The 27,255-nt window shown below is 38.6% G+C and overlaps 1 protein-coding gene across 8 annotated transcripts in view; it reads left to right on the plus strand.

Moving 5' to 3' along the window:
* Positions 1 to 27,255, plus strand: part of gramd1bb (GRAM domain containing 1Bb) — a 132,448-nt gene that overhangs the window by 51,499 nt on the left and 53,694 nt on the right. For all 8 annotated transcript variants that reach the window (XM_039647567.2, XM_039647568.2, XM_089135287.1 and 5 more), the window contains exons 3-4: positions 6,303 to 6,392; positions 7,738 to 7,764. In XM_039647567.2, the coding sequence (XP_039503501.2) occupies positions 6,303 to 6,392; positions 7,738 to 7,764 (117 nt within the window). The remainder of the gene's footprint in view (positions 1 to 6,302; positions 6,393 to 7,737; positions 7,765 to 27,255) is intronic.

Raw genomic sequence — 27,255 nt, forward strand, 5'->3', positions numbered from 1 at the left:
ATATTGAGAACGTCGTAGCCTACGTAGAAAACATGCAGTAATGTACCCTGAGTGATTCTTTCGCTTTTCAAAAAAAGAATGTGCTGAATTTCTTATGTAGCTTAATGTTGAACACAGAAGGCAGATTAATAGTTAAACCGTTTTCTGACACTTTCCTCGGTGAAGTGTTCGGCAGTGAAGACACTGAGAAGCTGTCCTGATCCCAAACAAGAGCGCAATTATTCAATCCATCAAGCAGAAAGGTGGGAACCAAAGCTGAATTTTGTTGTTTGTTTTTTTGGGGGTTTTTTTTAAGTGTCTTGAGATTTTGTTTGTTAGTGACTGAAGCTTGATGTTTAGTATTTTGTAGTTAAGATCATTTAGCAAAATAGCCTTTTAAATTGAGATTCTGCAATACGTTTATTATAGAGAGAATCCATGGCATTCAGAGCCAATATCGGTGCAGTATTGAAGGTATTCCTTCTCGTATCTCACTTGCTTTCCTCACTGGGTTTAGATACTCTATCTGAGAGTCTGGGTTCAGGAAGGTCTCTTATCTGGGCTTGTGTATGCGAGGTCTCGTCTCGTAGGGTTTCTCCCTCTGCTGAGATGTATCCAGGCCGTTCCCAGTCTGCCTTGCTCTGATAAGAGCTTCTGCTGCTATTTTGAGATATCCTGAACTTGTAAGTGTGTACCTTTCAGCTGAGAGACTCTGTCCATGTTGTTAATATTTCAGATTTAAGAGTTATTTTTTTTTCCCAGCTGTTAGAGGAGCACAGTAGGTGTAAAATTGTTCTCATAATGCAAGCTTAAAGTCTAAAACCCTAAAATGCTTGGTCTGCTTGTTTACCAGTCATGGATGATCCGGATGATGGAGTTTGATCTTATTTTTTTAGAAAGTTTGGGATTGATACGATTTTTTAAATATTTTTGAAAGAAATCATGTGCTCGCAGTGTCTTCAGTGTCACATGATCCTTCAGAAATCATTATAATATGATCATTTGCTGCTCAAGAAATATTTATTAACAGTGTTGAAATCAATTGTGCTGCTTTCAGTTTTTTTTACAGGATTCTTTGATGAATATAAAGTTTAAAAGAACAGCATTAAATCTTCTATAACATTATAAATATATTAACTGTCACTTTTGGTCAATGTAATGCATCCTTGCTGAACATAAGGATTATTGACTTCAAAATATTTAGTAATTATACATATTTATATAACTCTAAATCTATAAATGATTTATTTTTTTTTATTTTTTTTATGAATCTAATACCTTACGGTTGGTCATGTGATTGTGTGGGGGTGTTTGTACAGTTTTAGGTGATAGCAGACTCACTTGTGATTAAAGGTACAATATGTAAGAATTTTGTAATAAAATATCCAAAAATCTCTTGTACAGTGTGATTAGACATGCGATTATTTCCATGCGATTATTTCAACTGTTCAACTGTTGACAGAGCTTCAACTGTTCAAAGGGCTTTAAACGATTACAGACGATGAATAAGGGTCTTATCTAGCGAAACGATCACTCACTAAAAAAAAGAAAAGAAAAAGTTTAAGTTTTATAAGCTCAAATAGTCGCCTTGCTCTGTTCTGTGATGCGCGTCCGTGACTCTCCAGTTCGAACTCGTTCATCAAAATGAACAAATCTTTTCCCGAGTCAACTCGTTCATTTCGTTCGTTGAATGAACCAAATGACACGAATAAAGATTTGTTCATTTTGATAAACGAGTTCGAACAGGAGATTCACGAACGCGCATCACAGAACAGAGCAAGGCGACCATTTGAGCTTGTAAAACTTAATTTTATTTATTTATAAAAAAAATTTTAAATGAGCGATCATTTCGCTTGACAAGACCCTTATTCATCGTCTGGAATCGTTTGAAGCCCTTTGAACAGTTTTCAGTTTGCACTGAAAATGTCTTTTGGACCTTGAACCCTTTTGGTTCCCATTGAAGTCCATTATGTGGAGAAAAATCCTGGAATGTTTTCATCAAAAACTTTAATTTCTTTTCGACTATAGAAAGAATGACATGGACATCTTGGATGACATGGGCGTGAGTAAATTATCAGCAAAAGTTTTTTTTTAAAGTGAACTACTCCTTTAAAACTCTGAGGACCAATGTGTTTTTGGGGTCCTTGAGATGTTCTGACATGTCCTGACATTTGTACTTTTTTTCAGTTGCTTATAAACATATTAATGGCACAGGTGGAATTACACTATATTTAGCAGAAACAGGGCGACCATAATATGTGAGCAACATGTATGTACATGTTTGTATTTTTGAGAGTATATTGTTTATGCGTGGTTATTGTAAAAACTAACAATGAAAGTTTCTGAAATAAGGCCACAAAACACATAAGAAATATGCGTCCACAAGACTTTTGAGTAATGGATGTTGTTGCCTATAGGGTTTTTTCTTCACAATGATCTGAAAATCATCCTCCTAATCTTTCACATAAAACTGCGTACTCTTGTTTTTGAACTGTGGATGATTGAGAGGCGAGTAGGCGAACTTCCCAGGACACAAATGGACCAATTGGTGTTTACACTACGAATGCCAAATATAGTGTGTTCACTTGTGTTTCTAACTGGCAAATCCAATCCAAACACATTTTGGACCCTGGATTTTTACACCAGGATTTTAGCGCTGACCACTTTTCATAGTGCCTCCTCAAGTGTGTAGGATTTTGTTGCAAGTTTATATGTATGAAAATGACATATTCATCATCAGACTACTTCAAATTTCAGACAGGCTGAATTTGTCTCTGGCCAGCAGTTGAACGAGCAGCGTGTTCCTAGTCTGACGTCAGCCTGAAAGCACTGGGGTTTTGTTTCAGCAGCAGTTAAAACACACACAAAGAGTCATGTCATGAATGATTCAGGAGTGTTCTAGGCCATGTCGAGCTTCAATCCACGCTAGTTAGCAGGGAAGTTATACGTAAGCAAGGAAAGTCTGGACCCTCAGGCATGTGTGCATCAACTCACACTCACTCCGGCTCAATCTGCAGTGTGTTAAGCAAACTAGAGGAGCTGACACGGGTCAAATGCTGTCAGAACAACTGACCATAAATGAGAGATTTGCCTGCATAGTTTGAATTGCAGATATGAGCTTTCCTGCCGGTGTGTGTAGCCCGTAGTCACCACAGGCAAATACCTGCACGCACCTGAGCGTAGCGCACAGCAACAAATCCCCGGAGCTGATCCAGCCCACCCAACGGGAATTTATCCAAGTTAAAATTAAAGTGTTTTGTTTTTTTTCTAGCTATTTACCTTTCATTGAATGAGTAATATATTTGTGAATGTAAAATGTCTGCAAATTTTGAAAAACTTTGACTTAGTGTCTCCTTAAAGGGATACTCCACCGTTTTTTCATATTAAACTATGGCCTCATTTACACTGCATGGTTCAAGTGACTCAAATCCGATTTTTTCCTGTCATGTGGCACAGATCGGATATGACCAGTGAACGTGTAAGCGGGAAAAAAACGCATGGATTCTGATTTTCTCAGATCGGATTCAGGCCTCATTCATATGTGGTAATAAATCGGATATGAATCGGATACGTGCAGTTGCGTGTGCCATGTAAAGCAGACAAATCGGATATTCCCCAGTCGTAATGCGAGTCGTACGTCATAAAAAAGTGCGCGATTATAGGTGCGATGGAAGAAAGGATACACACAGTGGAGCAATGCGGAGGTTTCATGTCTTTTGAGTGTTTGGGGTGAAGAGTGCAGGCAAAAATGCAGGGTTGTTACAGAAATAAATCTGTTTTTGAAGACATTTCACGAGATATGAAACAACGATTTAAGTGCTCATGGCCAAAACCTCTACTCTTTTTTTTTCTCCGCTGTACGAGACCAATTGTTTTGATGACTTATTGAAATGTTGTGGAATGATAATTTTATTCGCATCTGCATCCATTGAATTTCGTGCTGTTTTGCTTAATTTCCCGGGTCAGAACGTCTGCATTTGGTAGTTTCAGCAGTGTAGTGTAAATGCAAAAATAGGATATGGGTCACTTTTAAAAGATGATGTAAGCAGGTCGTCAAAAAAAATCGGATATAGTCAGAAAATCGGATTTGGGCATCAAGACCTGCAGTGTAAATGCAGCCAAAGTTATTCCCTAAGACGAGTTGATAAACACCTCTAACTATATTGTATGGCGGAAAACCTTCGAGTCTGCGCAGTACACTCTAAAAAATGCTGGGTTGTTTTAACCCAACTATGGGTCAAATATGGACTAACCCAGCCGTTGGGTTAAATTTTTACATTACATTTTTAACCCAACATTTCGGGTTTGTCCATATTTGAGCCAAAATTGGGTTAAAACAACCCAGCATTTTTTAGAATGTAATATCATGGTTTTCCGCCATACACGCTTAGAAAAGCGTAACGTTTTATTTTGTGTCACCGTCCTAGGTCGAGTTACTCTACTTGTGTGACTGTATTTAAATAGGAAAAACGTGGAGGTGTTTGGTCGCTTCTCTGCTTGGCCCATATTGAATGAACTGGGCTAGTTAAGTGCTATCAAAGTGTCGCACTGAGACGACAGAGGTATGTATCAACTCGTCTTAGATAAGGGAATAACATAGTTTAATATGAAAAAAAAAAAAAAAAACGGTGGAGTATCCCTTTAAGAAAAGACTGATTCTGAACTGCCTAAAACGAGTCGACAGTAATTCCAGTCTTACTTCTGGCATGAACCTATAGACCTTATTCAGAGCAGCGCCATGACAGGTATGAAAGTGAGGCTGTGAGGGATAGACTTACTGTGTTTTCAATGGCATCCGCTGTAAAAAGCGGAATAAAGCTCCTAGATTACTTACAATTTTCCACAGCTTACATTGTCAGGAGTTTTTTGTCAACTGACATTTCATTGAAAGGTATTTTTCCTGTGTTTCATGAGCAGAACAATCCGAAAACACATTAAATAACAATACAGCCCACTGAAGAGATGCAAGTCTACCCCTCACAGCCTCGCTTTCATTCTCATTAAAAATCAAAGATGGCGCTGCCGTGAATAAGGCGTATAGGTTTGTAACAGATTTGCATAATGCCAGCCTATGCTCTTCATCGGCTGTCCGTGAACAATGTCTATTTTGACCCTCAAACATTAGTTGTTGCTGAGACTGAAGTATTCGGTTGGGGTCGTCGACATATTAAGAGGACGCTGTTTTGCAAATCCACTTTGCATGCGCTGGAATTGATACGGAAAAAATCATGTGAAATGATACTGGTTTAATTACATTCAATGCAAATGGGTAATGTAAAGTGGTCTGTTTTATTTCAAATTAAAGGAGAGGGAACAATATTAATATATTGGCAAATAATGACTGAAGAACATGTGTTTTTTAGCGAATGAGTAAAGCACAGATCGTGAGGATGAATATTTATTACAAATATTCACTGGACATATTTAATCTAAATAGCTTGAAATTGAACTGAAATGGCCCTTACTCTAAAGTAGTTACAGTAAGTAGTTTCAGAAGCCGTAATCAAACATAAAGTCTGTGCAGCACTGCTAGTGTTCTTCATCACATATTAAACTCCACATGAAACTGTTCATTGTTCATTTATTTCTGAGATGTTGTGCTGTGGATGGAGTGTGTGACTGACTGCACCCTCTTGTGGTGAAATCACACAGGTACATTATTCACACATGCATGATGCAACTGACCATTACTCAAACAACAACAACAACAAAAAAACAAGTCAACTTACATTTTAAAGACATTTCACAGCACATATTCCAAACTATTATTCATTTTATTTGAAAGTTTACCCATGAACATATATATATATATATATATATATATATATATATTTTTTTTTTTTTGCTGTTGTAAAGTATTTAAGATTGTAAGATTTTGCATTATTATTCAGAAAGGACATATTGACTTCAAGAAAATCAAGAAATGTATTATGTTTTATGCTAAATGCTGTTCTTTCAAACTTTCTATTCCTCAAAGAATATTAAAATAAAACTATCATGGTTTCCACAAAAACATTAAGCAGCAAATCAGCATATTGGTATTGTTTTTTTGTGTTACCAAAGGATCATGTGACACTGAAGACTGGAGTAATGATGCTGAAAATTCATTTTTATCAACACAGGAATAAATTAAATTTTAAAATGTATTAAACAGGAAAACAATTATTTTAAATTGTTACAATATTTCTTAATTTGTATTGTATTTATTTGTCACATAAATGCAGCCTTGGTAAACACAAGAGATATCTTTCAAATGCAAAATTTACACGTTTCATGTTGTCAGGACCGGTTGATTGACACCTATCAATATGACTCTTTCCCAGCAGTCAGCAGAGTAGCCAGCAGAGCAGCCAGCAGAGTAGCCATGACGACGACTCCAGCCGATTCCTGACTCCCTCCATCCGGGAGGACAGGTACGTGCACTTTAATAAATGAATTGATTTGTGCAGAGGCACTCAGCCAATCAGACCTCCCAAGAGCTCAGGGACCAACAGGAATCGTTACATAATTCTATCCAGCGATGCTCGTCTCAGCGGCTTTAACAAGCATCAAAGGCATACAAATGGATTTAACAGCCAAGCTTGATCTGATGATAATAAAAGCATAGTTTTCATTCATTTTTTGTTCATGATTCCCAATGCTTTATCAATGGTAAACCTCATTGTAAATAGAAATTGCTTTAAAAAAACACTTGTTTTGATAATTTGTTACTTAAAGGAGTAGTTTACTTTAAAAAAAAATTTTTTGCTGATAATTTAATTTAACTCACCCCCATGTCATCCAAGATGTCCATGTCTTTCTTTCTTCAGTCGAAAAGAAATTAAGGTTTTTGATTAAAACATTGCAGGATTTTTCTCCATATAATGGACTTCAATGGGAACCAAACGGTTCAAGGTCCAAAAGAGAGTTTCAGTGCAGCTTCAAAGGGCTTTAAACGATTCCAGACGATGAATACGGGTCTTATCAAGTGAAACGATCGCTCATTTAAAAAATAAATTACAAAGTACAAATGCTCGCCTTGCTGTTCTCCTGTTCGAACTTGTTCATCAAAATGAACGAATCTTTTTTCGATTCATTTGGTTCATTCAATGAACGAAATGACTCGAAAAAAGATTTGTTAATTTTACACTTTTTACAAGCCCTTTGAAGCTGCACTGAAACTGTCTTTTGGACCTTGAACCGTTTGGTTCCCATTGAAGTCCATTATATGGAGAAAATCCTCAAATGTTTTCATCAAAAACATTCATTTCTTTTCGATTGAAGAAACAAAGACATGGACATCTCGGATGACATGGGGGTGCGTAAATTATCAGCAAAAGTTTTTTTTTTTAAAGTGAACTACTCCTTTAATGCAAATACGCGTTTGCCATTTTAAGTGTGGCTAAAGTGTACAAATACTTGAACAGTCATCGTAAACTTTCTGACTTTGTAAATGGTTGCAGAGAAAAACTGGACATCACACACTGTGACTAATAAACTTTAAAGAAGTTCTGAACACAACAAACTTGCACATTAACGTGCCTCATTGATAGCAGTTGTATGACGCATAATAAAACAATTTTTTTGTCTAAAATCAGGTCAAAATATATCAAACATACCTGCTGACTGCATTGAATCATAGCCTGAAGCAAAATAAACATTATGTGATTTTCTGACTCTGACTTTCAGCAACTAGTGGACTGCAATGTTGGACCAAACTGGTCAAATGCTGTGTGTACAAGCGTCTTAAACTGACTAACACTGTTGATTTTCTCACAGGGCTGACGGTGGAGCAGACAAGTGTAGGTAAGAATCAAGACCACATCAGTACCAGACATCCTTCTGTGTGTGTGTGTGTGTGGTAGATATAGTGATGTTGATCTACATATCTCTGCAAACCTCAGTGCGACAGCTGTTTTGTTTGAGGTGAGATATCTCAGAGCCCCGCTGTACTTTTGTGAAGTTGAGCCCTGAATACAGTTGCAAGCTACGGAATGTCATTGTTTGCCTTTTTTATTGGACAAACAGCTCCGATCACAATGCCAGGGAACAAACAGACTGCCGTGCTCAAACCGGGCTGTCTGGGGCTTCAGCCGTTTCGCTTTCCCTTGATTTCACTATTTGACCGGCGAATAAGAAATATATATTGAAGGCCAGACATCTGACCTGTAGTTGTGGGATAACAGATAATCCATAATTGTCCAGGAACAGAAGGTAAGTGAAGGCCAAACACAGATTAGGTCTTGTAATGTTCTTGTTGGGCCGATGGTGTGTTTTGTGCGTCTATGCTTGAAAAGTGCTCTCTGTAAATCACAGTTTCCAAACAAAGTTGAACTCTTCGTGACACTGTATGCTTTCATGTATCTCTCTGTGGCTGAATATAAAGATGCATTAAGTACTTCAATTTTTTTTTTGAAGAACATGCCTGAGGTATAAAGTAGTCTTTGAAACTTCTAGTAGCTCTAAAGGCCCTTTCACAGCTAACAGGGAACATTATTAGAATGTTTTAAAAAGGTTTGATCAAAGTTATGAACAAACGAGTCATCAGGTCTTTAAAAATGTTCTCAAAGCGTTAGTAGTAAAATAAAGTGTGTGTGCTTGTTTTTTAAGGCGAGACACGGCAGACAAAAAAAAATTATTATTTTTTTTTTTCAACTGGTCAATTTTGAGATTTTGGGATATTTGTCAGCGCCATCTTTGATTTTTAATGAGAATGAAAGCGAGGCTGTGAGGGATAGTCATGCATCTCTTCAATGGGCTATACTGTTATTTAATGTGTTTTCGGATTGTTCTGCTCATGAAACACTGGAAAAAATATCTTTCCAAGAAATTTCAGTTGACAAAAAACTCCCGATCTGTAAGCTGTGGAAAATTGTAAGTGATCTAGCCGCTTTATTCAGCTTTTTACAGCGGATGCCATTGGAAACACGGTAAGTCTATCCCTCACAGCCTCACTTTCATACCTGTCATGGCGCTGCTCTGAATAAGGCCTATAACATGTCTTCTTTCAGACTTGTGGTGAAAAAAAAGTCTGAAATACACATTTAGGTCTTTATTTTACTACACTTTGTCTGTTTGCGTCTGTAGATTTCTCATAAATCCTTCAAAAGTTGTCGTTATAAATCATCGCGATCTGCACCCTGTCATCACACACACCGTTAGAAAGCTCTCTCTCTCCTGTACAACGCTGTCGGATCCAAATAGGGTCATTTACTTTTTATCAGCAACCAATCGTGAAAGTAAAAGGGGGGATTTAACTCTAAATGCACGATTTCATTGGCTGATGCTAAATCTTTAAAGCCAGTTTTCTCAAAATGACTTTTCTCTCATACTCCAAGTCCGAAATCTCCACTTCCGTAGCACCTTTATACACCAAACTTTCCAATCTTGTACCTAGTAATATTATGAAGACATTTATAGAGGGATTTGTAAATATATTATTCCTTATATAACATTTTATTCTAAAAACATGGCAAAAATCATTTTTGTAAGGCAATCGGCAGTATATTCTGATTTACAGTGTAACAAAAGTAGATATCCATAAATCCCTCTGTAATTATTTTCTCATTTAATATGTGAACACAATGAAAAAAGATGAATTTTTAACCTGGCTTTATCTGATACTCAGATTTAGTTTTTTAAAAGATATGCAAATTAGTGCATATCTAATTAGATAATGCCTCATTTGCATATTTAAACATTTAATTACAGAAAACTTGTAATATACATTTTTTTTTCTCTTTTTTTCATGTTTCGTGGTGATATCTGCTAGTTTAAAAAATCACCCTTTTCACCTGTAGTGTCTCGCCTTAAGTTGGAATGTTTCGGAATGTTCAAAGATCATTCAAAAAGAACATTCCCATAGTGTTTGCAAAATTCTAAAATGGAATGTTCCTTTAACGTTCGCTTAACCAAAACACATTTTTAAAACATCTTCTGAAATAACATTTTCATAACCTAATGTGAGCGTTAGCAAAATGTTCTTAGAATGTATATTTGTTAGTTGGGAAGACTGTGATGCATCAAGTGAGATACAATGCAGATATACATCAAAAATACGTCAAATCTTCTGTCCTGATGTGTTGCTGTGTTTTGACTGGTCAAGACTGTTGTCTGACCACCACCACATGCCAGTTTAACCAGTGGCAAGAGGCACAGCCCATCTCTTTTGTTTCATGTCATTGGCCGCCCGTGGATTTAGAGAAGCCTATACAACCTACCACAATGGGAGCTGTGTAAAAGTGTGGCTTTAATGCATTGTCTCGTGTCAATACAAGATTTAACTGAGCCTGTGACTCTCTGCAAAGGACGGCGCTCTTGTGTCTCGCATTGTTTTTTAAATAGTGCTGACCTCCGCATTTTGGGCTTCTTTTTGTACATATAGGGCCCTATTTTGCACACAACGCAATTGACTTGTATCATTCTAACACAGTCTCATCCCAAAAAGTCATATAACTGACGTCTTGGGGCGTATTTTGACCATACGTCAATATCCGCATTTTTAGGGCCCCCTTAAACGTCGTATCCGGATGCTTCAATAAATTATTTTGTAATATGAGTTAAAACTTTATTTAAATATATGAGACATGTTAATTTTGTATTGAATGTTATTTATTCCATATCTAGATTATATGAAATATTATTATGATGTAAAGACAACTAACATATGTGCATAAGTGTGTGTCTGGACGTGAGAGAGAAAAACATCACTGGACAGGTTAATAACTTTTGGAGGCTGGCTCTATTTATCATCAAAGACGCACAACATTCAACCCGAAAATAGTCATATAACCATTTTAATAACTCCGAAGCTAGTCAGTTAAGGTAAAACAAAACTGCATAGTGCTGCTTTAAAACAGTGATTTCGATCACTACCGAACCGAGCACCCACAGAAAAATAAGAGATGTTTATTTTAACCAATCAATCGCATCGGATCCCGGGGGGTCGTAATGCACACCTGATAAAAAAAAAAAAAAAAAACGCTTTCGTTTTTGCGTGATGATACATACATTTTTTAAAGATTTTTGCATTAAAATATCCCAAAATCACAAGGCCAGTGTTATATATTTAGTTAAAATGATAACTTACAATATTACAAATGTTTCAAACAATGTTTAATTCGTGAGAAAATTGAGATTTTAACCAAGAAAACGGGGCGTGTGAGCAGGGGTGAGCTGGGAGTCGCCAGTAATATCCGCGTTACCTCGGTTTCAGCTCGTACTGCGTGTAGTCCTGGACAAATGCGGAAGTTGTAGTTGTGCGTAAGCGTCTATCAAGCAACAAACGTCAGCTTGTTTCGCGCATTTGTTATGGAATGGAGCACAATTATTCTTTAGCGATTGCACCTGGTTCTGTCGACAAAGACAAGTCTCATAAACGCAAACGTCAACGAACGGGTCAACCAAACGACCCAAGAAGAATTTGGGACAAGAGAAATAAAACCAGCTCAACATCGGTGTGGCATTTCCTAAATGGAGAGAACTTTGTGAAAAACTCGAACTAGAAAGAGACGCCGATCTTGCATGTGTTTTACTCGACAGGTGAGTAACACCGTGTTCTGTATTCAAATTTCATGTCAGTAAACCATGCAAAACAATTAGTATTATTGTTAAAATGTCTTGTTGTCTATGCATATGATGTGAAAAATCGTAAGGTCATATTCACCGCGAATACTGAACTGTTGGCTGTATCTTAGAAAACGACGTTTATCTGAAAAGTGTTTCAACCGTCCCGGCTCTCCCGAAACATCTGTGATAATAACTCATTTACTTTTAAACCTTACTTTTCTTGCGGTTATTTCAGTTTAATGAAAAACAAGCATGTCATTAAACGCAACAGTTATAGAAATCGAACTTTACCTCATCCATGACAACTAATTTTCGATTCCCGTCTGACTGATTTATCCACGGTGGCGTTGAAAACAACAGTTCCCATCATTCCTCCACGGCGTCATCAAGCAAAGCCGTTGTTGTTGATTTGAATGTAGCGCCCTCTAGCGGCATAAAATCTTAGGTATTGTAGCTTTAATGTTTTCATGTGTTCACTCACACACCGTATTATATACAGAGAGCAGAATGCAGCTTTGATCTCTCTTGAAGATAAAGGAATATTGTATGGATCCAGTGATTTGTGTGTGTCGCGAGCTGACGAGGGTCAGTCCAGGTGAAGTGTGTGACTCTGGATGTGGACATCAGCCACAGGCTCTCTCATTCCCTCTGTAGCTGAAGGGAGGAGTGCAGATCCCTCCATCATGGTGTCTCCCAGCCGTGTCCCGAATTAGCCTCAGATTACTCACGGCCACAGCGGTTCTGCCATTTACATAAGTCTCTCTCCATGCCCCCTCCTCACGACCTACAGCTCCACTGAAGCCAGCGTGCGACAGCATGGCTGTTGACCTAGAGAAACTCACATTACAAGATCGGGAATCCTAACCTGCGAGAGAGATAAGGTGAGAGAGATACGATTCTGTTCTTCAGTTCTTCTCTGCAGGTTTAGTCAATAAGTCTTCTTATCTAGAAACTTGAAGGTTCTGTGTTAAAATGAGCTGTTGTTTGCATTTGCAATGCTTTACTGTACAAGTAGGTGAGTGAATACAGTAGTTGGTAGAATCAGGCTCTTCTTTCATTTGTAAGTGTTGAATTTTTGAATTTGGTCTGTTCTGATGATTGTCCTATGCTGACAAGTGTTTGGTTGGTGTTTGGAAAGATTATAATGTGTTGTTAATTATCAAGACTATTTTAAGATATCAGAGAGAGAGATCCTCTCTTTATGGGAGCATCGATTTATGATACATGTGAGCAGAGCGACCTCAACGAACTCGGATGGATTGGAGGTTCTTCAGGTCGGCGTATTAAAGGAGTAGTTCAATTTTAAAATAAAACTTTTGCTGATAATTTACTCACCCCCATGTCATCCAAGATGTCCACGTCTTTCTTTCTTCAGTCGAAAAAGAAATTAAGGTTTTTGATGAAAACATTCCAGGATTGTTCTCCATATAATGGCCTTCAATGGGAACCAAACGGTTCAAGGTCCAAATGAGAGTTTCAGTGCAGCTTCAAAGGGCTTTAAATGACACCAGACGATGAATACGGGTCTTATTGAGCAAAACGATCGCTCATTTAAAAAAAAACAAAAAAAAAAAATTACTGTAAGTTTCATAGGCTCAAATGGTCGCCTTGTGAGGGTTAGGGTTAGGGTGTGATGCACGTTAATGACTCTCCTGTTCGAACTCGATTGCTCTGTTAGTGCGGTTCATTTGAATAAGTGTGAACGCTGACATCTGAACCCTGGTGTGCACCAAACACATGGACGTGGGTCTCAATCCGCTTCCAAACGAGCTCTGGTGGGTTCGACCGAAATATGAACGCAACACAGACCAAAGACATCTAAACGAACCAAAAACAGGACGTGATGTCACAAGATGCAGACTGATCTCATGAAATGGCGCCAATTCCAATCCTTCCAGAAAAACGGGTTTTTTTGTGTGATTGTTGCGGACAAAAATCCTTGATTACGCGGCCCGTTTTCTTTAAAAATGCGATGGAATATGCGGGATATTTATGCAATTTTATGCGATGAAATTGCGGGAACTTGCAAAAATTGCGGAAACTTGCAAAAACTTCGGTTTGATGAAAAAGAGAAAAAAAGTGATTCCCCCCACACCCTGTTCTCACTAGGCTACTACCTTAAATGTAAAGAGTCATTTTATAATACTTCCTTTGATAAGCAAGCATACTACATCATAGAAAGTGCTGGGAATATTTAATTTCTCATCTTGTTTTATTTCAGACTATAACGAGTGTAAATAAGGTGTGGCCCCTTTAAGAGCTGCGCGCTCCTTGTTGAATTGTTGCAGTGTTATATGTGCGCCTCAAACACCCCATGTGTGCGGGTAATTTCTGTTTGATGCTAATTCTTTTATCTTATGTTGTTTATTAAGTAACGATGTGACGGTAGAATGTGTGACAGACAGTTATACGAGTTTGATTTGTGAGATCAATCGCCTCCGTGAGTCTGTCTGGCAGTGTTGTAGTACTCGAGACTCGGACTCGTCTCGGACTCGGTCTCGAGACCATATTTTAATGGTCTTGGTCTTGTCATGGACTCGTGTCCATTTGGACTCGGAATTGACTCGTACTCGAACATTTTTTTTTTTAGGACTCGGAATTATTCCCGAGTCCACTCGAGTTCAATTAAAAAAAATTTTTATGATTATTAATGTATATTAATAAAATATTTCTTTAAATTGATTGACATGCCCAGTGATTGGTGATTTTCTAGTGCGCAACTGCGCATGACAAATTGTAATAAAATCACTTTTAACACCACCTACTATGTGGCCTTTTTACCCTAAACTGATCATATTTTTTAAACTCCAAGTAAATTCAGTAAAAAAAAAAAAAAAAAAAGATTTCTCTAAGTAAATAAAAGTAAATTAGGTAATCAACTCTCACTGGTCTCGGTCTCGACTCGGACTCGACCGTCTCTGGTCTCGGACTCGACTCGGACTCGACTCTCTCTGGTCTCGGTGTTGACTCGGACTCGAGTGAGGTGGTCTCGACTACAACACTGCTGTCTGGCCTCTGCAATAACTTCAGCTGTGAGCTATCCCGTCGCGTTATTGCGTCACTTCATAACGTTCCCATGGAAACAGGGGGAAATGGCTGCTCTTGCGTGAAGCAAACACAACATTTTTCAACTTTCTGCTAAGATACATGTGACTTTTTTGCAACGAAAATGTGAGGATTATGAAATCATGCAAACCCCGCATATTTTGGACGGAAATCGGCAATTTATGCGGCGAAAGTGCGGCGTATTTGAAAAAATGCGGCCCCCGCATGAATATGCCGACTTTGGCTGATTTTGCATTGAATTCAGCGACCGCATAATCGCGTTTTTCTGGAGGGACTGCAATTCGTATTTCCATTTTTGACGTGCTATCAAATCGATTTTCAGCGTGTTTATGAACGCCGTTGACTTAACGTTACATTACTGTATATATAAATATATGACCTACCCCAAACCCGTCCCTGGGGTTAATAGCATTTATGAGTCTTCCCCTACCATCCTAGAAAAAAAATATATATGTTGCAAGATGTGACCCTAAAAGGGACAGGATGCCCCAAGCATACCCAGTTCCTCTCGTCATCGCAGCGATGTTGCCCATCATGCTTCAGGACAGGCGTCAGCAATGCCGTATCTTTGCATAAGATCTTTTTTGTCTGTGCAGAGGAAATCCTAGCACTGTTTTAAAGCCTTTACTCATTTTCTAAGCTCTTCGTGAGTTTTATTAGGTTTCATATTAAAACACGAAGCGAACCAAGACTAAATGTGAAGAGTTCAGATGCAAAAGCCTCTAAATGCCATTTGAAATTTTCTTCTTTAATGATGATTTATGTCAAGCTTGTATATTTAAGTTCAGTGATTTCACTTAAATGGCAATGGTAATTACCTATTAATTGTTATTTAAGTGAAATTACTGAACTTAAATATACAAGTTTGACAAAAATCATCATTAAAAAAGAAAATTTCAAATGGCATTTAGAGGCTTTTGCATCTGAACTCTTCATGTACAATTTTCTTTTTTCTTTTGGTCCCAAAAAAGAAAATTGTGCTTCACGCACCCAGTGGCCACCAAAGCGCTTTACATTTTGCCTCATATTCACCCATTCACTCACTCATTCATACACCGAAGGCAGTGTATGAAAAATACAAGTGTATACAAATTCAAATGTACAAGTGTTATTAATTTATACGAGGCAGGAACATCTCGACCCGTCCACAAACCCCTGATGAGGGACTCGCTCCCACACACTCTGAAAGCATCTCGACTCAATCCCTCTCACATCAGCCAGCATGAGACGAGAGCACGGTTGTGAATGGAAAAGATGGAAGCCTCTTGAGAGCAGTACAGTGACGTGTGTGTGTGTGTGTGTGTGTGTGTGGGCATGTTCTGCTTGCCTGTGACTCGAGGGGTCTGTGAGTGCTACCGTAGCGGTGTTCCCGTGATTCATTCTCAGTGAGGTCAATGAGTGTGTGTTGCTGCCCTGCCTACCTGTGTGTGTTATACCTCTATACGCGAATGCAAAAATGTTCTCAGAGGCAGACAGTATTGGTGGGCGATAAAGACGTCTTTCCTTCTGTTTCTTTGCGTATCTCTCCCCTGTATGGCTGGACGTTTTGTGTGGGATGGCTCATTCGAAAATGAATAAAATGTAAATATACATTTTATTTAATTGTTTCCACTTTAATTGTTCTCACAAACTTGTGCTTCTAAAAATCGATCCAATGGTAAAAATGAGAGCAAAGTGATAAGTGAAAATAAATAATTAAATAAATAAATAAGATGAGACATAAAAAAATGATATATTTATTTATTTATTTATTTATTTTTACTATTTGTACAGGGACCATTAATAATACATTTATTATAAGGGTATTTGCTAAAACCTAAATTTTAACTGTATTTCCTGGGTGCTTTTAAAGAAAGTATACAATAGATTAAATATGTAAATGATATCGCCATCAGCCATCCTGCTCTCTGTATCAAGCTTTGCAAACCCATATAACTGTATGTTTTGTTAGTGCACTGCAAAAAAAAATATTGTTGGTTTAACTTAAAAAAATAAGTAACCTGGTTGCCTTAAAATTTTAAGTTCATTGAAATGGAAAAATTGAGTTAATACAATGGAGATTAATTTAATCACCAGAAACTCAAAAATATTATGTTATCTGAACTACATAAATTATCTAAGTTGATTTGACAAAAGAAAAAATGTTGTGATTACAAATTATGAAAATATTTTTTTTACAGTGTGTGTTTGTCTTGGGGTTTTTCTTGCCACCAGAGGGCACATTCTGCACCTTTTAATGCGCCTCTCACATTCAGTGCAGTTTCGGCCAAACACACACACACACACACTTGTGGTACACCGATTCGGAAACATGGTGTACCTGTGGCATATGAATTGAAATAATCACAGGAAATATGACGTCACACTCACAGACTCTCTCTTTCTTTCTGTGTGTGTGTGTGTGAGTGTTTATCACAGTTGAGAGAGTGACAAAAATCAGCTCAGAATAACCCGTCAGCACACACCGGCACTTGTTGTCAGGATATAATCGCTCCCTGAAGTGTGTGTCATGGGACGGTGACTCCAGTGTTTCAGGGCCCATTAGTCTCTATGGAAACTGACCATCTTGTCAAGAAACAAGATTCATATCCGTCACTTATTTCAATGCCTTATCCATTTGGGACATTCTTACTGCTAAAATTAGGTTTCTTGTGGATTTCTAAAGATGTTACATTTTATTTTATTACAAATTTATTACATTTGAGAGACACAAAATTTGTTTTTTGTTTATATACAGCTTTTTTATACTGGATATGGATGATGTAATTGAATAGTGTGTGTATGTATGTGGGAAAGAGCATCTGTTTGTGTATTAGACGCAAGCGCTGCCTCTTTCACAAGTTCATGTTTCTATACACCCTTGTGAATGTAAGCATATTCAACACTTTACATAGACAGTGATGAGAGAAGGGAAGCACAATGACACTGAGGAGGCGATGAAGAGGAGGAGGGCTGATTCACACACTGAGCGTGGGGAGATGCCACAATGACACGCCATTCAGATCTAAAATGCAGTTTATCTACAAACAAATGACAAATGAATCTGGAAACAATAGGAGTTCCTTACTTTCATTTAGCTAGGACATATTCAATTGATCAAGTCTTCTATTTCAAATTCCACTCATCAAAGAGACCTGAAAAACAGCTATTATTATTTAGAAATAATATTTCACATTACACAAATAAATGCACCACTGGTGAGCATAAAAGACTTCTTTCAAAAACATCTGTAAACCTCAAACCTTTGAATATGTTATCAATATGATGCCAATATATTGTGTTTAAGTCAGAGGAGCTGATATTATTGTCTTCTGTGGGATTTTTTCAGCTGTTTTATGATCATCCGCTGGGTAAAAACGACTCATTTTGAGGTATCAGACATGAAGTATAAGTACAAAACCCTGAATATGTGCCATACTCTTAATTTTTATCCTGAGCAACAGTGACTTCAGGTGTTAAAGGAGTAGTTAACTTTTTTTTTTTTTTTACTTTTGCTGATAGTTTACTCACCCCCATGTCATCCAAGATGCCCATGTCTTTCTTTCTTCAGTCGAAAAGAAATAAATTCTCCATATAATGGACTTCAATGGGAACCAAACGGTTCAAGGTCCAAAAGACAGTTTCAGTGCAAACTGAAAAAAAGGGCTTTAAACGATTCCAGACAATGAATAAGGGTCTAATCAAGCGAAACGATCGCTCATTTAAAAAAATAATAATAATAATAAAAATAGAAGTTTATAAGCTCAAATGCTCGCCTTGCTTTGTTCTGTGATGCGCGTTCGTGACTCTCCCGTTCGAACTCGTTCGTGATCAAAATTAATAAATCTTTTTCCAAGTCAATTCGTTCGTTTCGTTCGTTGAATGAACCAAATGACTCTGACTTTTGGACCTTGAACCACTTGGTCCCCATTGAAGTCCATTATATGGAGAAAATCCTGGAATGTTTTCATCAAAAACCTTAATTTCTTTTCGACTGAAGAAAGAAAGACGCTAACACCTTGGTGAGTAAATTATCAGCAAAACTTTTTTTTTTTAAAAGTGAACTACTCTTTTAACTGAGATCAGGCTAGTGTATCTCGCTCTCTGAGACGCTGGAGCTCGGACAGATGTGCAGATGCCACACACAACTTCACAAGCCTCATCTTTCATCCGTCCTGCCCATCGCTTTCTCTCAAACCTGTTGTCTGAGCTTCGACATCATGCTGTGCCTTATGTCAGAATATGCTAATGAGGGCTGCCACTGATTGGCCGTTCATCAGAATAATAAATATTCTCGTTCTTAATTCACCTTTACCCCACTCAGCTGTGTATACACTTCCACATGGGGATTTTCCATAAGGATTAGTGAGCGAGAGAGAGAGAAATAGAGCATTGTGTGTTTGTGTTTTACAGGAGGCGGGATTACCGCATACCGCCACATATCCTCACTATGACACTGAACTGGTGTGACAGTCACCCGGTCAGCTGACAGTGAATGCTCACCTCCCATTGGCTGCCATTGATCAACCTATGCAGCTCTAAAAATAATCCTCAATGGTCCCTCACGCAGGGTGTGTCCAAAAGAGAGAGAGATGGGATGAGAGACATAGACAGAGAGAGAGGGAGGTTGCAGAAGTCGACACAAAAATCTCAATGGAGGCGACTGATGCACTCCTGGGCTGCAGCATATGTGCTGTTATTGATCACCGGAGTCACATGCATGAAACATGTTGTGAACAAATCGATATGTCGATGGCGTTAATCTGCATGACCTGGAACTGCATTAACACAGGACTGAATCAAACTAAAGCAGCCTATCTATCATGGAGAAGACTATCACAGATTGCAAAAAGTCATTCAAGTTGAATCAAGAGAAAAGCTTTTCATTCACTGCTGGAAAATATTGATTAAAAAGTCTAGTCTAATTTTTTGTCAAATATTTGTATTTTAAGTTTGAAGTCAGTAAGATTGTATATGTTACTGAAAAAAGTCCCTTATGTTCACCAAAGCACCAAAAACGAATATTGTGAACTATTAAAAAAACTGTTATATAAACAGTATTAAACTGTAATTTATTCAAAAGCTGAATTTTAAGCATCATCACTGTCACATGATCTTTCAGAAATCACTCTAATATGATCATTTACTGCTTATTATCACTGTTAGGAAAGTTCACTTTCTACATGAACTAGTTCAAAGTTCAGTTCACATATTTTAAAATGATCTAGTTCAGTTTATAGTTCATACTTCAAAAAATGAACTAGTTCATAGTTGTATTTTCCATATGTTGCGAGCTTCTTTTTTTAAAATTATTGCCACAGCCCATATACAACCACAGACAACAATTATTTTATCGGCGGGCAAAGTTTGCACAGAATTGTACGATTTTTCCCATCCTCGCCGACCTCGTCATAAAACCTGTTAAAATGATCATACGACGCCTCCTCGCTCGCTGCTTTGTCGATGGCGGCCGCGGTGCGACACTGGTGTCTTGTGTTGCCAGATTGGTTGTTTTTTTCGCTACATATTAAAGGAGTAGTTCACTTTTAAAAAAACTTTTTTACTCACCCCCATGTCATCCAAGATGTCCATGTCTTTCTTTCTTCAGTCGAAAAGAAAATAAAGTTTTTGATGAAAACATTCCAGGATTTTTCTATATAATGGACTTCAATGGGAACCAAACGGTTCAAGGTCCAAAAGACAGCTTCAGTGCAAACTGTTACGATTTAATCGGGCTTTAAATGATTCCAGACGACGAATAAGGGTCTTATCAAGCGAAATGATCGCTCATTTAATAAATACATAACAAAGTTTAAGTTTTATAAGCTCAAATGCTCGCCTTGCTCTGTTCTGTGTGATTCTCCGAAATCTTTTTACGAGTCATTTGGTTCATTCAACGAACGAATAGACTCGGAAAAAGATTTGTTAATTTTGATGAACGAGTTCGAACAGGAGAGTCACGAACGCGCATCACAGAACAGATCAAGGCGAGCATTTGAGCTTATAAAACTTAAACTTTGTTATTTATTTATTAGATGAGCGATCGTTTCGCTTGATAAGACCCTTATTCATCGTCTGGAATCGTTTGAACGGAATTTATGAATACGGGCCCTGGTGGCCAACAATGTCAGTAAGATCAACTCTGAACTGAATCAGCGAAATATTAGCCAACTAATTGCTCTATTATTATTGTTTTGTCATCAGCTGTAAGATAATAATACAGTGAGTAGCATGCAGACACTTATGAGGAAGTATAGACAGCAAGGCAGCTCACTGGGTTCGAGCTCAAACATTTAATGGATTATTTTTCTTTCATGCACAAGAAGGAAATATGATCTGTTAGACTCGTTATATCATTGATACACAAGCAGGTATAATGAAGTGAGTCTCAGTGTCAGTGTTATTGTACTCTGTGCTGTGAGGAGCTGTCCAATCAGCACCACACCACTGTGAGCTACACGTTACATCATCTCCAGATCTGTGATTGAGGACAGCGATCGGTGTTTCTGTGCTGTCATCTTCCAGTCGGACTGTGTTTTGTCTCTTTAAGGCTGTAAACCAGTTCTCATAAATGAGTGAACACACTGCTCGCATAGATAACTAAATTGTGCGCAAGTACGTGAATTGGGACGCACCTTTAGAGTCTCCCAACTTGCCATGTTTCTCCTCAGAACCATCCAGTTTCCCAGAAGTGTCAGTTTTGGCTTGGATCGGTGTTGCAGCCACACTGCAGTGACGTATATGTCAGATGGCTCATGTTACTCTATAAGATGCCATTATAAGTGTATTTATAAGTGTCCAAGTGTGTTTATGGGAGCGTGTGGGTTTTGTGACTTGACTTCTCCGTTATGTGCTAAGCTCATCACATTACCAAGACGACATAAATTGTCATAAATATGTCATAAACATGACATAGCAGATTAATGATCAAACTTAGGAAACCGCTTAGTTTTATGGGTTAACATTACATTAAACTGTCCTGTGTTCGGTAGTTTTGACATTGGCTGTCATGAGGCCATCATAGTTGTCAACTTGTCATTACAATGTCATTTAATGGCATTAAAGCTACAATACCTAAGATTTTATGCCACTAGAGGGCGCTATATTCAAATCAACAACAACGGCTTTGCTTGATGACGCCGTGGAGGAACGCGGAATGATGGGAACTGTTGTTTTCAACTCCACCGTGGATAAATCAGTCAGACGGGAATCGAAAATTAATTGTCATGGATGAGGTAAAGTTCGATTTCTATAACTGTTGCGTTTAATGACATGCTTGTTTTTCATTAAACTGAAATAACCGCAAGAAAAGTAAGGTTTAAAAGTAAATGAGTTATTATCACAGATGTTAGGGGAGAGCCGGGACGGTTGAAACACTTTTCAGATAAACGTCGTTTTCTAAGATACAGCCAACAGTTCAGTATTCGCGGTGAATATGACCTTAAGATTTTTCACATCATATCCATAGACAACAAGACATTCTAACAATAATACTAATTGTTTTGCATCCTTTACTGACATGAAATTTGAATACAGAACACGGTGTTAATCACCCGTCGAGTAAAACACATGCAAGATCGGCGTCTCTTTCTAGTTCGAGTTTTTCACGAAGTTCTCTCCATTTAGGAAATGCCACACCAATGTTGACCTGGTTTTATTTCTCTTTTCCCAAATTCTTCTTGGGTCGTTTGGTTGACCCGTTCGTTGACGTTTGCGTTTATGAGACTTGTCTTTGTAGACAGAATCAGGTGCAATCGCTAAAGAATAATTGTGCTCCATTCCATATCAAATGCGCGAAACAAGCTGACGTTTGTTGCTTGATAGACGCTTACGCAGAACTACAACTTCCACATTTGTCCAGGACTACACGCAGTACGAGCGGAAACCGAGGTAACGATTTACTGGCGACTCCCTGCTCACACGCCCCGTTTCCTTGGTTAAAATCTCAATTTTCTCGCGATTTAAACATTTTTTTAAACATTTGTAATATTGTAAGTTATCATCTTAACTAAATATATAACACTGGCCTTGTGATTTTGTGATATTTTAATGCAAAAATCTTAGGTATTCCACCTTTAAGTTTGATAATTAATTGTTGATCATTAATCCGCTATGTCATGTTTATGACATGTTGTGTTATCTTGGTAATGTCAAGTTGTCATGACAAAGACACTGACAGGTTATGATGTATTTGTTTATGTCAAGGCGTCATAACAAAGATATCTCACCAATGTCATATTTGCATTAAAAATGTCATAATTGAGTGAATGACACTTGTCATAAACATGCATAAAACCTCCTTCATAATCCATGATTATGAAGGTGTCATGTCAGTCTTATGCACACCCCTTCATGTAAAGTGTTACCAAAAAGCTTGTTACATTAGCAACATTTGAAAGATTAAGTCTCTGAATGCATTGTCTTTATAGCATCGCCGCTACAGCCATTAAAGCAACGATTTTGTAACACATTCACTGTCTTCCACAATAAATTCCAAGACCATTACTGTCAGACTTCAAATTGCTGCTGTAAACAATATTTACAGCTTAACCTGTTGATAGATTGTGCAGTTAAAGACTATTTTTGTGTTGATTTATTCCCTCGTTAGCCAATGGAACTGCGTTTAGTGTCCGTACGTTTCTTAGAAATGTGTCTGATCACTGTCAGGTGGACATGACAGCCTAATTATACAGTGTTTTCTTTAGACTGATTGGTCATCTGGCTGTGCAGACAACATCACGACCAGACCAGTGTATCTTGAAAATGTGTATTGTTGTGTATCGCTAGATCCACCGCAGGGCATGAGCAGCTGTGGTGTGCGTGATAGGTCAGAGCGTGTTGAAACTCTAACTCTGTAATGCGCATCTCTTTTGTTTTCGCTCTTGCATTTAGATTTCTCACCTATAAAAGACAAGGCAGAGTGGATTTAAAGTGCCCCTATCATGTTTTGGTTTGTTTTTTCCAGGATATTCCCTTTCTTGCTGCAGTGTGTTATGTAGCTTTTTGTGAGTGTTAAGTTGAAAGTGCACAATAAAAGAATGAAGTTACTGACTCCAAAAAGAAAGAATTGACTCTGAACCACCTAAACGAGTCGTTAATCCCACTTGTTTTACAGTTCTACGTCCCTAGATACTATATTTGCATAATGCCCAACTATGTTGCATAATGCTCCGCAGAATCACAACCTGTAAGTATGAATAATTATTGATGAAGAGTTCAGATGCAAAAGCCTCTAAGTGCCATTTGAAATTTTCTTCTAGAATGATCATTTTTATCAAGCTTGTATATTTAAGTTCAGTGATTTCACTTAAATGGCAATGATAATTACCTATTAATTGTTATTTAAGTGAAATTACTGAACTAAAAATCATCATTAAAGAAGAAAATTTCAAATGGCATTTAGAGGCTTTTGCATCTGAACTCTTCATTTTTCTACTGTGTTCAAACGTAGTTTTGTGTTTTATATTCTGTAAGTTTCCGGATAACCGGCTAACTCACTTGTTAGTTTCACTCGTCTTACTGAAATAGTTCTGCTAATCCCTTTGGGCCACTATTAAAACTGTGTCTATTAATGCAGATTGTCTATCATCTTTATTACTTTGAGTAAAGATAAAGGATGGGTTTTGCAAACTTTAATGTTACATCAGTCGGCTAACGTATGCACCATTATTGATACAGTTAATGACACAGTTCCCTCATGTGCACTGCAATAAATTAGAAATATACACATGGGTTTCTTGATGGACATACACTTGTTAATGCTGATAGTCATGAATTCAAGTAAGAAACGTCGTGCTCAAGTCGCCTTTCCAGTTGAATAACTATTTCTTCCAATGTTTCATCATCGGCCTCGTGTTTGGATTGATATGGTAAAATCGACATCATCGTTACTGTCTTTACAGTGTGTGCATCCGCTGAGCTTTAGGAATTTTATGGTAAGTTTAAGTTTAAGGTCTTTTATTTCCGACGTGCACTGTAAGCAGTAGACCAATCACAACAGACTGGGCTATCTGACCAATCAGAGTAGAGTAGACCAATCACAACAGACTGAGACATCTGACCAATCAGAGTAGAGTAGACCAATCACAACAGACTGAGACATCTGACCTATCAGAGTAGAGTAGACCAATCACAACAGACTGAGACATCTGACCAATCAGAGTAGAGTAGACCAATCACAACAGACTGAGACATCTGACCAATCAGAGCAGAGTAGACCAATCACAACAGACTGGGCCATCTGACCAATCAGAGTAGAGTAGACCAATCACAACAGACTGAGACATCTGACCAATCAGAGCAGAGTAGACCAATCACAACAGACTGGGCCATCTGGCCAATCAGAGCAGAGTAGACCAATCACAGCAAACTGGGCTGTCTGACCAATCAGAGCAGAGTAGCTTGCAGAAAGGAGGGATTTAGAGAGACTGAGGGGCCATTCACATATCGCGTCTTTTGCATGCTCAAGTTCGTTATTTCAAATGTTGGCGTATGGCGTGAGCTTTTATAATGGTTGCGACGCGGTCCTTACGCGCATGTCTTTTCCAGGCGGAGAGAGATGAAAAAATATAAACTTTTCAGAATGACGCAAGTGCGCCGCAGGTCATGTGACAACATTTTTTTTTTTTTTTCCTAATTAAATCTTGTAACAGAGCTTTCGGTGGTGGAAACCATGGCTAAAACTTCCTCGTTGCAACGACGGGAGCGCAAGTGCTTTGAGAAGGAGACAGCGGAGCAGCCGAGCCTTCCATGCGCTTTTAGACGCGATATGTGAACGGCCCACCGATGTTTAAGAGTCGTTGAAAAATGGGGCAATGTGCAATGTATATTATTTAAAATAGAATTATTTTTTGACCTTCAATGCATGTAAACATGTTATAGGAGACATCACGATTAGAAGCCTTTAAAATAGCATAATAGGGGCACTTATGCAGGGCTCTAGACTGTGACTAAGAGAAGGTTCTAGAGGTCTTCAATCCGCGGGACCTGACGTTACAGAGTGCGGCGCGGGACAGGTTTTGAACTGCCGAGTGTAGATGCGAAAATGGAAGATACTGATATGTGTGTGGGAAGTGGGAGAAACAATCTGGACTCGTGGGCTATAATATATTTATCTAATAATAACAGCTCTGTCGCTGGGGATTTGAAGCATTGTGTGTGTGGAAAAATCTCACATTAAAAACAGTTCATCATCCAAAAGCCAAGGAATACAAATCTTTTATCAGGCGGGATTTAAAAACAGGAAGGGAAGGCGCAGATCTAATGAAGAACTGTTTATTATTTGTAGAACATGCAACCATTATTTGTATGCGTTTTCATGTTCACCCATCTTCAAAAAGCTTCGATTTCTCAAGACAAAAACGGCGTCTCAATGTGGACGAAGAGATCAATATGCGTATGTATGTAGGCTCGCTAGCTTTTAGAGTATGTGTGCATTAGGAGATTAGCATCCCAGCCTCTATTCAAGACTTAATTGTGGCTGACGGGAGGGCAACAAGTCTTCATAATCTCCCAGACACCCCAGTGAACGACCCAAGCCCACCTCATCTGACCTCCGCCCGCTCGCCAGAGGGGACGGTCACAGCTAACCAAACAACCTCGTACGTCTGAGAGAAGCAGACCAGCGAGGGAGGGAGAGCGACGAGCATGCTCAGTAACACTCGGCTCAGCGACTGCAGCTTTTAACTGCAGAGAGAGAGAGAGCACACGAGTGAGCTTATACACACACACTTCAAGACACCGCGCGAGTTTGGTTTGGTGATCGGTCCTGCAGCTTTATATGGGACCATCTGGATGGTTGGACATCCCGTCAGTATTAGAGTTAGTTGAGGTGAGCACGTAGACCATCATCTCTCTGAATGGGACGGCACAGCGGGACACGCTCATCATGCAGCCTCCTGACGCCGTACCAGCACCGCACCAATGAGAGGCTTCAAACTCGCCTGGTAAGCACCCATCCTTCAAAACTGCTGTTTTTCTGACTGATGCTTTGTGCCTCGGTGCGTCCGGCCCTGGTGTTTTGTAAAGTCTCTCTCTGTGGACACCGTCACGTGTCGTGGACAACTGCAGTGCCGCCCTCCTTTTTCTATTCTTCCGCTGCTCCTCCAAACTCCCTTTCCCTTTTCCCCCCATCTTTTGTTCTTTTATGCACCTGTGCCCCGTTCCTAAACTCCCTCTCTGCGTCTCTCTTTCCCCTCGCCCCTCCCGTCCTGTGCATGTGTTTGTGAATGCGACTCAGTCATGTGCCTGATATTTTTAGCCACAAATCACAGCGTGAAGCGCTGAGGAGAAACGTGCAGCCAGCTTCCTCTCAGTTTCCCTCTCTCGCTCATTCCCTTTTGTTTTCCCCCACTCTTTGCCCCGTGAGAAAAGATAGCACGTTCTTTCAAGTCTAGATTAGCTGTTGTAAAACTTCTAAGTTGATTACTTTTCTGGATTTAATCCGAGTTTTGTTGTGAGGAAAAACAACCTCCATCTCAACTATTTCCCACGCTGTTTACCAAAATCTGCCTTGCGATATCATCTCCAACGTTTCAAAATGAGATTACTTGTGCATCTTCTGATATTGATATTTGGATTTAATGAGCTACAATTGAAACCACTTGTCAAATTCAGATTGTTGTGACGTTGTGGTACAGTTAGAGAAAAGTTGCTTGCCGGGCGACTTTTTTCCGATATTATTAG

This window comes from Pimephales promelas, chromosome 10, assembly GCF_988280905.1.
Source record: "Pimephales promelas chromosome 10, fPimPro1.hap1.1, whole genome shotgun sequence".
In the NCBI taxonomy this organism is placed as follows: Eukaryota; Metazoa; Chordata; class Actinopteri; order Cypriniformes; family Leuciscidae; genus Pimephales; species Pimephales promelas.